The sequence below is a fragment of the Sciurus carolinensis genome, chromosome 14 (assembly GCF_902686445.1).
Source record: "Sciurus carolinensis chromosome 14, mSciCar1.2, whole genome shotgun sequence".
Classification (NCBI taxonomy): domain Eukaryota; kingdom Metazoa; phylum Chordata; class Mammalia; order Rodentia; family Sciuridae; genus Sciurus; species Sciurus carolinensis.
The window spans coordinates 10,238,727-10,252,743 of NC_062226.1; the positions used below are offsets into that span (position 1 = coordinate 10,238,727).

Below are 14,017 nucleotides of genomic sequence, written 5' to 3' on the forward strand. Positions count from 1 at the left end.
TGCACACACCCACACACTCTCTCACACACTTGTAGGCTGCGCCACACACTCACAGACTTCTTTCTAAAATCAGGGCTAGCTCTCCACGTATTCTGTCCTCAGTGAGGCTGCAGAATACTGGTTTCTTTGGTCACTAATGCCCAATCACGTGCATGAAGAAAACGGTGGGACAAGAAGCAAGGGTGCCGGAGGACGAGGTGCAAGGCTCGTGTCCCCGGGGAGGGAGAGCCCAGAGGCAGAGCCCACCCAGCTCCCTGCCCCCAGCTGCAGTCCACCTCCGGCAAACCCCCCAGGGTCTGGATTGGGGGGGTCATTTCTTTTGTTCTGGTGGCTGGATGGACCCAGCAACTCCTCCCTGCTCTGCAGAGGACTCTGTATTTGCCAGAAAGAGAGGGAGAACTCAAACTGGTAGGGAACTGGTTGGAAGGGGCTCTCACTGACCAAATCTGGGACAAATGGAGATAAAAAATGATTAAAAACAAGAGTGGATTGTAACAGCGAATCAGAAAGGCTTGTGTGAACTTCCATTGGTTCAAAAGGAAGAGAAAACAATGAATCTGGGTAAAGGCTCTGTGCATGTGGACAGAACTACTCTTGCAACTTTCTGAGGGATTAAAAAACTCCAAAATAAAAAACCAGGGGGAATATAAGTCTGTACAGAATTTTTTCTTTCCTTTTTTTTTTTTTTTTTTTTTTTCAGTATAGGGAATTGAGCTCTACCACGAAGCTACACCCCAGAAAATAAAAATAAACGTTTATTTTGAGGCATGGTCTGGCTAAATTGCCAAGGCTGGCCTTGAACTTGGGATCCTCGTGCCTCAGCTCCTCAAGTTGCTGGGATTACAATTGTGTGCCCCCACACCCCTATTTCTCCTTTCTTCTATGTCATTAACTATGCATTGAAAACACAATTTTAATGGTCTCATACAGTCTCTCATAAATGATTTAGCCATTCCCCCACTGTTCTGATATTAGTTTCTAGATTTTCACTATGATATTGCTATATGTTATCTATAATCCATTCTAATATTAAATATATAATCTATTATCCAATACAATATTCAACATATAGCCCATTATAAAATCCAGTATGATCCATGAAAAATAACACTATAACAAACATCTTTGCATACTCCTTTGTCAAGCTAGATCCCTTAATGGGGGACTTTGGGACCAAGTGTTCTGAGCTTTTCCGAGATCTTGAACCATTCCATTCTGAAAGTGAGAAACTTTCCAGAAAGCTTATAGTGCTTCCCACTCCCGCTAGCAAACTATGAGGTACTCATCTTGGCACATCATCCTAATGCTGAGTATTACCATTAGACAATTTGTGCCATATTTGTCTCTGGAAAGACTATGAGAGCCCCATGGCCTCATTTCTGTCTCTTTCTTGCTGGCTTCTCTGTGCTTCCAGCCTCAGGTGCCTCCCTGCATCTCCAGGCCCCTCTCTTGGTGGCGATGTCACTGTCCTCTGGTTGCAGCCTCCCGCCTGGCCACTCATCTCTCCACCTCCCACCCACTCCGCCTTTGCCTGCCTGAGCTATTCACCTAGCCTGCGTCGCTGGCTCCCTGTCCTTCTGCAAACTCTCCCTTGACAGCTCCTTCACACCCAGGACCTGCACAGCCTCCTGGCTGCTCTGGGAGAACCCCTGTTTCTCTGTCCCCACCCCAGGTTGGTTGTAAGGCACACACGGGGACCTTCATGCTGCCACCAAGTCAGATACCCAGAGGACAATGTGGACTCCTTCTTCCTGCCCCTCATATCCAACCTTCAACCTGACCTGGTATCTGGCATCTTATCTGATGTCTGGTACCAGCTTGGAGAGTGTTCCCTCACTGTTCTTCCTGCCACCACCCTCACTCAGGTGACTTCCTCTCCTCCCTGCTCTCTCCTTTCCAGCTTCTCCCTGTCCCTGCTGCCACAGCGGATGCACAGCACACCATGGGGTCACCTGGTCCCCAGCTCCTGCCCTGGGATGGCCCTTGGTCCTGCCAGCCAGCCTTGGCTCTGCCTGTGTCCCTGCTGATCATCCCTTTGAAGTCCTCCCAGTTTCTGCTCCCCAGTGTGCCCCGTGTGTGGCCCGTGTCCGCTCGGGCAGTTCCCCATCTGGACACCCTTCTCTGCTCCCTGTGGCCGAGCTCCCTTCATCTTCAGAGTTCTGTTTACCACCTGCAATTTTCCTAGAAGCATTTGTTGACTCTTTTCCTCCCCTGGGGAGTTGACTTCTCTCTCCCTTGAGTCTCTGTGAATCCCACGTAGCCCTTCTTGAACTTTCCTATTTATTTCTGTGTCTGTTTCTCTCAAGGGCAGAGTCTTTCTGTGCCTATGGCTGGTGCAGCATCAGACACAGGACTGAAGTTTGATGAAGGAACACCTGAATGAATGAATGAATGAATGAATGAATGCATAGGGCGGCACTGGCCGGACTGTGGAAGGGCAAGGCAGTGCGGAACCATGGGGAAGATAATGGAGCTGGATGGGACTGGGCATGGTGGGGGAGAGTTCCAGGAGGACACTGCAAGGCCCATGGAGGAAGCCTCCCTGGACCGCTGGTCAGTGCCTGGTCCTTGGATGACATTGCTCGAACTCCCTGTGTCAAGAGGCCATCCCATTCTCCAAGAGAGGTGGTGGTGCTTCTCTGCCTAAGCACCTCCCACGGCTCCCCAGTTCCCTTGGGACAGGCACCACTGGGGCATGCTCAGCTTGCGGGCCTTACCTCTTCTGCCTCACCTGACCCGTAATTGCATGGATCTGCCTGCTTTTCTCTACCCAACACGCTGTCATGCAAGCTGTCCCCTTGTCTGGAGGGCTTTTCCCTGCTCTCCACGGTCACCTTCCAAGACCTCTTCTCAGTTTCATTTCCTCCAGGGAACCTCCCTCACTGGCAGGTAATGGTGTCTCCCTGAATCTTCTCTATGGGGAGAAGGAACCTAATATTTGCAGTCTACCCTCCAGGGCTCAAGACAGTCTTGACTGTCCCCCACTGTGTGGCCACGGGCCAGTCTCTGATACTTCAGAGTTTCATTCCTTTTTCTGTTCCTTCTCCACTTAATGGGTCCCACCTGCCATTCCTTCTCTTAGGGACTGGTAAGAGACTCAGATGTGTGGACACCCAAGGTTTGGGTTAAAGAGAAGAAATTTGGACTTGCTAACCAGCTGTGTTACCTTGGATCAGACAGTTCCTCTCTCTAGTGGAGAGTTCCCATGTGTGAGTGGGAAATCTCATAGGGCCGTCGGGGGCATTCACAGGGTGGTGGCCTGGAAGGGGCTTAGCATACACCTGGCTATGGGGAGGTTTCAACGAAGCACTGTAATCAGGATGATGAAACCAGGTAGGGAAGGGGGGTCAGCTGGAACACGCTATGGAAGTCGGGGCAGCCTTGCGACTCCACGTGGCTTGCGCAGGTCTGGAGAGGAGAGGGGGCATGCGCACTCCTGCTTATCATTCACTGGGGCTGCCAAAGTCAGGGCCCACTCAGCCCAGGCCTGATCACAGTGCTCGGGGTTCTGTGGGTCTCAGATGGGCCCCAGAGTCTTCTAGGTGCCCTGGTAGACTCTGGGGCAGATGCCGTGTGCCCGGGCTTCCCTGACACTGGAGCTGTGTCTGCTGGCTGTGCAGTGAGGCTTGGCATCTGGGTTCTGGGCCAGGGGCCCTGGAACCTGGAGCAGCTGCACTAATTCATGCAAAGGAAGGCGCCCAGGTTCGCCCTGTCTATTTATAGCTTATTTATGAAGAAGAAAAAACAAGGGCCCAGTTGCCATAGCAACCAGGAGCATCATGGGCTGCTTTCTCTGCAATGGGAAGATGGCCAATTCTGCTTGTACAGAGCCCCCTCGGGTGTGTGTATCCTGACAGAGGTCGGGGCTGGGCCCTCTCGGCCCTGTCCCACACTGGGTTCCTGTGCAGCCTGCAAATTGGGTGGGGTGGAGGCTGCTGCTTGCCTGGCCCTGGAAAAATCCAGGGCGATGCTGGGGCCGAGCACAGCTGCATGGAATGTCCTCTCTGGTCTCCTGGCCTTGCTGCGAACTCCTGTCCTTTGAGTGTCCACCTGCTGCCTCAGGCAGACTTGGGAACTCTTCCCTGCACTGTGTGTGGGTATATGTCTCTTATGTCACTTAGCACATTGGTACAGTCCTTAGACCAAGGCTGTGATCTGGCATGGAGCTGGCACAAAGACTGGCACCTAGGAGGAACTTACTAAATACTGAATGAATGAACAACTGAGTGAGGTGCTTACAATTGATCAGGCAGAGGTGGTGATGTTCTCCCATTTTACAGACTAAGAGACTGAGATTCACAGAGGTAAAGAGACCAGCCTAAGGTCACACAGCCAGTCACCAGCTGAATTGGGGTGGGAGCCCTGGAGGACGAAATCTTGCTTTTGCTCTGGAAAAAACCCTGAGAACTTGGGAGCCCCAGTTCTAGTTGGGCCATAATTGTCAGGGGTGCTGGTGGTGGTGCCATATCTGGTCTGGGCTGGGAGGGTTGTGGTTGAGCTTTCATTCACCATTCATCAGCTGTGTGACCTCAAGCCAGTGACTTCACCTCTTCAGGCTTCAGAGGACTCATCTGTAAAGTTGGGCATGATGCCCAGTCCTTAGGGATCACTAGCTCCCTGCAGGCAGGCACTGTGTCTGCTCTCGATTTTCTGTTTTCCTAGTGTTTGGCACATTCTAGATGGCTGAGTTGATCCTGCGGTCCTGTATATAAAGTGGTTAAGATGGAGCGCATGTCGCTGAGTGCTCTCAAGGACTGTTGAATAACTATGTTATTTGGGAATTGAGGCCTAGAGAGCCTGATGACTCTCTTGAGGGCACAGCCATATCCAGAAGTGGTAGTCCCTGGTAAACCAGGCTTGGTGAAATGGCCATGAAGTAAGGGGACTGTGTCTAGACTGAGAGAAGGGTATTCTGGGCTGGGCTGCAGTCCCAGGAAACTGTCATCTGGACAAGGAGTTTGAGCAAGAGTCTCAGTGTGGGGATCTAGGGTGGCTCTGGGAAGGTTACTGGGGCCGCAGCCTGCCCTTGCCCAGGGCTGACTCTGGTTGGCTGGGCCTGGGGCTTACTCACTCACCTCCCAGTCCCAGGCCGCCTGGAGGCTCTTGGTCGCCCTCTGCTGGGCTCTGCCTGCCTCTGCTGGGCCATTTCCAGAGGTCATAAGGGGAGGCAATGCCACCTTCTCAGCTCTGCCTGTCGCAGAATGATATGAAAGAAGCCCAGGTAAGAGGAGAAATGCCGCACAGACAAACCACAGACAACCTCCACTTCTCTGGCTCCTTTGGCTCCCATCAGACCCTATGGCAGGACACAGCTGTCCTGTGACTCCGCTCTGCTTCTCTTTACTGCAGCCACAGAATACTCATTCCTGGTTCCTAAAAATGATGTCCAGATGTTTTGGTTTAATTTTGTCTTTTCTGTTTGTCCCTCTGGACTTCTTGTCCCATAAGCTCACCCTCCTCCGTTTAGGAAGTCAGAAAATCAGGGTGTCAACAAAACCCAGTCCTTCTGAGGCTGTGAGGGAGAACCTGGCCTACGCTTCTTACGCAGGTTCTGGGGACTTGATGGTGACCTTTGGTGGTCTAGGCTTGACACATGTCACCCGTCTGTCTTGATCCTCACATGGTGTCCTACCTATGTGCTTCACATTTCCCCTCAGCTCAAGTTAGGTTGCATGAGGATCCACTCTCCTAACCTCATTTTAACTTGATTATCCCTTATTTCCAAATAGTACCACATATTGAGGGGCCAGGACTTCAAAATATGAATTTATTGTCCTTATTTATAAAAAGACCCAGAGATGTAACAAAAGGGAATTCAACCTTTGGCAAATATTTCTTGACTATGTGCCTGTGATACACACTGGTTGTAGGCACTTAGAATGTCATTCATTCATTCATTTGCTCCTTGAACCAAGTCTGATGCATAGTAGGTGTTCAATAAATGTTTGCTGAGTGACTAAATTAATTCTTTTGTTAGGGGACAGACAGGTGTGAATGGTGGGAACATAAGGTTAAGAGAATAATTCTATAAAATGGGCCATGTGCTGACTCCATATGCTTTATTTTCTAATAAGCAATTTACCTGCAGCTGTGCTTCGCTTAAGTGGACAGGTCATGTCACATTCCTCAGCAAGCTACCTGTTCACTGCAGGAGAAATGCAGACCTGAAATAATGTCAATAAGAGAGACCCAAGTTATCCTGAAGGGGGGGACTTTTGTGACCCTTTCATACATCAGATTCTGAAACTCCAGGAGATAAGGGTAATTCCTTCTAATCATGAAATCTGTGGTCAAGAATTCAATTAGAACTGGTCAGCATGGACCAAGGTGACAAAGTTGCCATGGCAGTGGGAACTTGAAAGTCTGATGTTATCTTGCTGTCAGTCAAAAGTCAAGAGGTTGACCTGGGTGGGACTCTCTGGAAACTTCTCTGGGATCCCCAACAAAATTGGAGTGCAGGAAAGGCATGTGGTCCTTCTCCTCTCTGGGACCCACTCTCTCCCTTGACAGTTTACTCTTTCCCTTTTCCTAACCCTTCAATAAACTCATTTCTGTTCCTCTGAGCGACACGTCTGAGATCTTTCTGACTTGATCGCAAGAATCAGAGTTTGAAGGGGAGTGGATGGTCTTCCTGTCACCTCAGTTTCCCAGAAGGCCCCACCTCCATAATAATTCAAATATCATCGAGACTGTCATTGATTTACTATGTAAGTTTGAGCAAGTTACCTCACATCATTGAGCCTTAAATTCCATTAGTAAACTGAGTTGAATTACAGAGCTACTTCCTAGCGTTGTTGGCAGGAGGAAATTACTGTATTAACAATAATAGCTATTTCTGAGAAACTGCTATGTGCCAGTATAGAGGATTTCCATGCACAATATAGCAACCTTTTAAAGGTAAAATTTACATAACGAAATTCACTATCTTAACTATTTTAAAGTGTGATAATTCAATGTTTTAGCATAGTCATATTTTGTACAACCTTTACCACTAACTCCAGAACATTTTCATCACCCCTCAAATACTATACCCATTAAACAGTCATTCCCTAGTCCTTCCTCCCCAGTCTTTAGCAATTTGCTTTCTGTTTCTATGAATTTGCCTATTAAGGATATTTCATATATATATAAAATGTACAATTTTTATGCACATATATAGATATGAATATCACTGGAATTGTGCAATATGCGACCTTTTTATGCCTCGTTTCTTTACCTTAGCATAATGTTTTCAAGGTTCATCCTTGCCATAGTATGTGCTTCTTCCTTTCTATTGCTGAATAATATTCTGCTATAAGGATATACCACATTTTGTTTATCCATTTTTATGGATATTTGGGTTGTTTTCATTATTTGGCTATCTTGAATAATGTTGCTATGTATTTTAGTGTATAAGCTTTTGGGAACATACTTCTTAGTTCTCATGGGTATATATCTAAGAGGGTAATACTTTTGGGGCAATGGCCAAATACTTTTCTGGAGCAGACGCACCGTTTTACATTCCTTCCAGCCACAAATGAGAGTACTAATTTTTTCACATTCTCTCCAGCCTTGTGATTTTTCTGTCTTCCTGAGTATAGCCATCCTAGTGGGTGCAAAGCAGTGTCACACTGTGATTTTCATTTGCATTTCTCTGGTAACTAATGGCATGGAGCATCTTCTCATGAACTTATCCGCTTTTTGGAGAAGGCATGTGTTCATTGAGAACAGATTCAGAGAGCTGAAGGGACTTGCCCAATGCAAGAAGGGGGTGGGGCTGTGTCTGGGACTTGGGTGTGAACGACTCAGAAGCTCTGGGGAGCCCAATTAATGACAGAAACAGGTCTGGTGTGAACTTGGTGGCGGTCGCGTTTATCACAAATTTTTTCCTTACTTTGGGTGTCAGTTTCTCCCCCGTGCCACTTGAGGCGCTACACACACAAACATCTCCGAGCCTCTCTAGGAATCAGGACTCTAAGATCAATCATTCTGGCTCGCAGATTGCCCCGCCCCTCCAGCCCCGGTTGCCGGCGGCGCCGGAAATGCTCTGCTCTTTTTTGTTGGCTCCTCCTCCGGCCCGGAAATACTTTCTCGGGAAGATGGCGGCTGTGTCGGTGTATGAGCCACCGGTTGGAGGGTTCTCTTTTGAGAACTGCCGCAGGTTCGACCATGCCCCGGTCGCGTTCTGGGCGGGAGTGGGAGTGCAGTGCCGGGGTCGGGGCTGGGCCACGGCCACTTCGGGAAAGTGCGAGCGAAGAGTGGATGATCCGGCCCGCGGCCGTGTGACTCAGGGGAATCGGCCTGAGCGTGGGTTTCTCTTGAGGCCCGGTCGGCCCTCTCACTTTCCCAGCGCTCGGGGACACGGTCTGTCTCCCTCAGTATAGGCGAGTTGTCGGCCCTCTCTGAGACTTACCTGAAAGAAGGGGCGATAGTACTGATGGTCGGAGGATTCATTGATCAGATGGAGGTGAAAGTAGATGGTAATTTTCCTGAATTCACTTCGTGCCATGACTGCTCAGTGTGGTCTTCTCCTTCAGTTCTCTTGTTTCCACATTTGCTCCCAGGAATGCCATCTTGGAGGCCGACTTTGCGAAGAAGGGGTATAAGCTTCCAAAAGCCCGGAAAACTGGCACTACCATTGCGGGGGTGGTCTATAAGGTAAGCCCTGACAGGTCAAAAGCTGCAATGAATAACTGATAACAGGAACCAGGCCACTTGGACTCCTTTAGCTTTTTCAGCTGAGTCTGGAAGGGCAAATATTATAGAGAGCATCAGGAAAAAGCCTTTTAGAAGAGACTGCTTTTGTCAAGGAGTTTTGTGCGCTTAACCGTTTATATTCTTTCCTCAGGGTTTTTTTTTTTAATTTTTAAGTTGTCAGTGGACTTTTATTTATTTATATGTGGTGCTGAGAATGGAACCCACTGCCTCACACATGCTAGGAAATCTCTCTACTACTGAGCTACAACCCCAGCCCTCCTCAGAGTTTTTGATAGTTACTTTAGGAAGCTGGATGATATCATAGGAGAGTACAGAATTTGGGATTAGGTCTCACATTTTTAATTTGCTTCCACTTTGGGACAGTTCATGTTTTTTCTGGTGGCTATACCTTTTCCATCCATCAGATGAAGATAACTCTTGCCTTAAATTGTTGTTAAGGCCAAAAGAGGTGATGAATAATGTTACAGATGGGACTGGGGTTGTGGCTCAGTGGTAGAGCACTTGCCTGGCATGTGTGAGGCTCTGGATTCAATTATGGGCACTACATATAATTAAATAAATAAATAAATAAAATAAAGGTCCATTGATAACTAAAAAAAATATTTAAAAAATAATGTTACAGATGAAAAGTGACACATTTTAAAAACAAATTGGCAGAGGTGCCTATTTTAATAGGAGGATTTCTGGGACTTAACCCAGATTTTGCTCAGGTTAGCTCTGTGATTTATAAGGAATTAACTGAATGTCAGTAGAAAGTGGGAGTGATAATTCTTAATGTCTACTCAGAATTCAAGCTGTAATATTTATTAAGAAGCCTTTGTTGATTCTGAGTGTGTAGAACAATAGTTTTGGTGGAGTTTTGGGGGTGTGGGATTGTGGGAGCAGGGTATGGCCAACATTGTTTTCTCTGACTGGAATGGAGAACTGTGGCTAATATGTGTAAAATATTTAAAACTTTTGTTTTTTTAATAGGATGGGATAGTTCTTGGAGCAGATACAAGAGCTACCGAAGGAATGGTTGTTGCTGACAAGAACTGTTCAAAAATTCACTTTATATCTCCTAATATTTAGTAAGTAGTGAATAACTACTTAAATTTTTAGTAAATATTTAGTAAGTAGTTTGAATAACTCTTAAATTTTCAAATGTTGGGGTTACAATTGGACTTATTGTCCTTCTCACTAAAACCTGTTGTTCAGCGTATTTTCTGTTTCCTTTAAATGTTATTTCTACCTACCTGTCACCTAAGTCATTTACAAGTCCTCTTTTCGGTCTCCAGTTCATTTGGTAGCCAGTTCTGCCTTTTGACAATTGTTTATTTATTTTTTTGGTACCAGGGATTGAACTCAGGGGCACTGAACCACTGAGCCACATCCCCAGGCCTATTTTGTGTTTTATTTAGAGACAAGGTCTCACTGAGTTGCTTAGCACCTTGCTTTTGTTGAGACTGGATTTAAACTCGTCATCCTCCTACCTTAGCCTCCCTAGCTGCTGTGATTACAGGCATGTGCCACTGCTTCTGGTCTAACTCTTGAATTCATTCTCTCCTATCTTTCCCTCTGCTAAGACTGATATTCTATGTTTTTTTTTCCCTCAGCTGGAATATCGGAGTTGTTATTTAAGTGGTCAGTGCCTCTGGTCCCTTCTCCAGCATATTATTTACTGTTCACTTCTACCAGATTTTGTAAAACACAAATCTGATTATGTCCCTTTTCTTTTAAAACTTTTCAAGAGACTTTTCACATTTTCACTTTACTTGCAGGATAAAGTCAAAATTGTAGCATGACATTTAGGACCTATGCAAGGTCTTAAATGTCATAAAAAGCTTACCTTTTAAGTGTCACAAAAAGCTTACCTTTTAGCTGCCATTGCCCCGTGCTCTAGTTACTCTTGTACTGCCCCTATTTCCTCCTACTCCTATTCTTCTGTTTCCCTTATTTCCAAGCTGTTTCACCTTTGGTTATGCCAGCCTCTCTGCTTAGAGAGAGAGAGAGGGTGTGTGTGTGTGTGTGTGTGTATGCCCTCCCCCTTGTAGAATGTTTTTGTTTTTTCAAATTTAGCTCATAGAAAATCTTTGTTAATGATCAGAATTAGTCTCTTCTCTAGTTTCTCATAGCATTTTGTACTTATACATATGATGTGGTATATTACAGTTTTTGTCTGTCTCATCCATTCAATTTTGAAATTAAGAACCAAGTTGTATTTTCTTTTTTTGTTACTGGAGATTGAACCCAGGGTCACTCTTCCACTGAGCTAAATCCCAGCTCTTTTTATTTTTTAGTTTGAGTCAGGGTCTTTTTAGGTTGATTCCAGCCTTGCTAAACTTCTGAGACTGGTCTTGAATTTGCGATCCTCCTGCTTTAGCCTCCTGAGTTTCTGGGATTATAGCTGTGTGCCACCACACCTAGCCTAAATTATATTTTCTTCATTTCCAGTGCTTGATTTTATGACTGGTACCTAGTAGTGAATACTTCATAGATGTTGAATGCCAGACCTTAACACACCTTGGTTTTTTGTACAACTGGATGTGTTTGCAGTATTAGTAAGATGTGTACTCTGTTAGGGTCACAGAAACCAATGATTTTGAAATGTGCCAGTGGGCTGTAGAGAACATATTTGCATATAATTGGATGTGTGTTCTCATTTGTGTGTTTACTTAAGATTGGTTAGAGTAGTTGCATTGCAGATATACTTAACACCTTTGTATACCTGAACTACATGTAAGTGATCCAGGAAGCTCCACTTCTAATTGAGCCCCTTGGTAATTGAATGTCAGCTAAATTTCTCATCATACTTTTTAGTTGTTGTGGTGCTGGGACAGCAGCAGACACAGACATGACAACTCAGCTCATTTCTTCCAATTTGGAGCTCCACTCCCTCTCCACTGGCCGCCTTCCCAGAGTTGTAACGGCCAATCGGATGCTGAAGCAGATGCTTTTCAGGTAAGGTTCCAGGACAGGGATTTTTCTTTGTAGCATCTCTTCTCATGTATTAGATATTTAGCCAAAGGAAACCTGGAATCTAGGGAAAAAACATTCAAAAGTACACATTTTATTTCAGAAGTCAATTGTTATTAAAAAGCCAATTTAATTTCAGAAGGTATTTGGTAGTACATTTGAATTGATGGGATCTGATATTTTTTCCCCCTGAATAAATCACATAAATAAATCCTTGAAGTATAGGGATATTACTGGGTAGGGGGAACCTTTGAGTTTGTCTTAACAAATCCCACTCTCTTAACACACAAATGATTTTTTTCTTCTCCCTTTTTTAGGAGCAAAAAAACAATGCAGTGAATAGTGCATTGTAGTTGAGTGTAGTGAGTGAGTATAATAATTATTGATATTAGCTGACCTTTATCTGTCCCTAACTCGACTCTAGGCCCTGTGCTAAAGTGCTTTATGCCTGATCTCACTTTATCCTTTAACTCTGTGAGAGGAACTCTGTCTGTCTCCTGTTTATAAGTGAGTAGATCCAGGCTTATAGACATGTAGTGACTTGCCTGACCTGAACTTCACCCTATGCTGAGTAGTTTTGTTTTTTCTTCTTTGATGATCACATCATTACTTTGTTTGTGTAGGGCTTGACAGTTTCACATCTTCAGTCCATTTTCTCATTTGCTCTATGTAAGAGAGGCAGTGCATTATAGTGGAAGTAGGCTGGGCATTTAGTTTTGAGTGGGAATACTGACTTCTTTTAGGACCTGACTCACTTTTAGTAGGTTTTTTTTTTTTTTTTTTTTTTTTTAATATGTGGAATGAGCATCATGATACATGCCCCTAGAGGTTATTGTGAGAATTAAAGGGAAGCAAGAATAGAAAGATGATAAACTGGTAGGTCATAGGCCATGGTCTTTAGAGAAGTTTACTTAGGTCATGCAGCATTTAAAAAAAAGAGTGGTCGATTTATAAATTGGGAGATTAGAATTAAAAAAATAAGTTTCTGGCTTGGAAAAGAATTCAGAAAAAGATCTGGACCTGAGTGGTGAATGCCACCTTACAAATGAAATATGTTCTGTCACAATTCCTCCAGGTTCATTTCACTTTGTTTCTTACATGACCTTTGCCTTGGGGGTCCTTATCTCTCTCTTGTTCTGGGTTCTTAGTAGTATATATGTTGCAAGGATATTTGTATAGCTTCCATTTTACAGATGAGAAAACCAAGACTTAGCATCCTGTGGGTAGGAAACCTATTATACATAATTCCTTCACTGAATCATTATGATCTAGGAAAGTTATTGCCAACCAAATAAATTGTTAGTTGCATTGTGAATAGAGCTTGTTGAAGAACACCTACTGAGTGCCAAAGACATTTGTCCATTTAAATTTTAAATATAATGCTCCCTCTAGTGGCTAATGTGGCTCATTACATTTAAAACAATTTTTAAACTTCCAGAGTTGCCACAAATAATATAATATTTCAAGATTCCTTGCAACATTGTTTAATGCATTTAGCAAAATAGTTTAGCAGAGGGGCTGGGGTTATGATTCAGTGGTAGAGTGCTTGCCTAGCATGTGAGACACTGGGTTCTATTTTCAGCATCACATATTTAATGAATGAATAAAATAAAGGTCTGTCAACATTTAAAAAAATAGTTTAGCAAATATTTAAATTACTCCGTAGAATATTTTAGGAATTTTGAAGTCTGTTTTTTTCAGTGTTTTATCATTTGTAGTTTAATAACACTTCGTAAAAATCAAATTTTATCAAATAGTTTTGAGAGGAACATGTGAAAATTTAAGCCAGGATAGTTTAGTCTTTTATACTCTGTAGTCATTTTTGGTGAGGTACATGAAGTGAATCAGAGTGGTAAAAGGGGAAAAGAAGCCTAGGATTTTACTTTAGCACTTTGGTTCAAGTCCTGTCTACATCACTGCCAGCCACATGGTTCACCTCATCTTTTGTAAATAGTTTCTCAGTAAAACAAAGATACTAGTTTGTCTTTCTTTTGAGGGGGAAAGGAATAAAGAAGCAAGGCTTATGATAGTGCCTACAAAGGGGCCTGAAAATCTTCAAGCTTTATTTTTTCAGATATTTCATTCTGTACATATACTCTGATATTCACACATTAACAAGAATGGCATCCATTCTGTGTGTTGTTTTGTAACTTACCCTATTCATGTAATGCTGTGTTATGCATCTTGCTCCTGTTAGTAGACCAGCTTAGAATCAGGAGTTCTCTCCTTGAATCCATGGAGGAGTTCTGGAGATCTAGAACCTCCAGAAATGGGCAAAAAAAAGTTCTGTACTCTTGTTATGGGGAAGGGGTCCAGGGTCTTAATCAGGTTTTCAAAGGGGTCTATGAAATAGTGTTTAAGAACC

General features: G+C 44.4%; 1 protein-coding gene across 1 annotated transcript in view; it reads left to right on the forward strand.

Moving 5' to 3' along the window:
* The first annotated feature begins 8,052 nt into the window (after nt 1-8,052).
* The window catches only part of Psmb7 (proteasome 20S subunit beta 7), a 56,011-nt gene continuing 50,046 nt past the window's right edge, over nt 8,053-14,017 (forward strand). The window contains exons 1-4 of the mRNA XM_047524061.1: nt 8,053-8,140; nt 8,544-8,637; nt 9,670-9,767; nt 11,497-11,637. Of these exons, the coding sequence (XP_047380017.1) occupies nt 8,079-8,140; nt 8,544-8,637; nt 9,670-9,767; nt 11,497-11,637 (395 nt within the window). The 5' untranslated portion in view covers nt 8,053-8,078. The remainder of the gene's footprint in view (nt 8,141-8,543; nt 8,638-9,669; nt 9,768-11,496; nt 11,638-14,017) is intronic.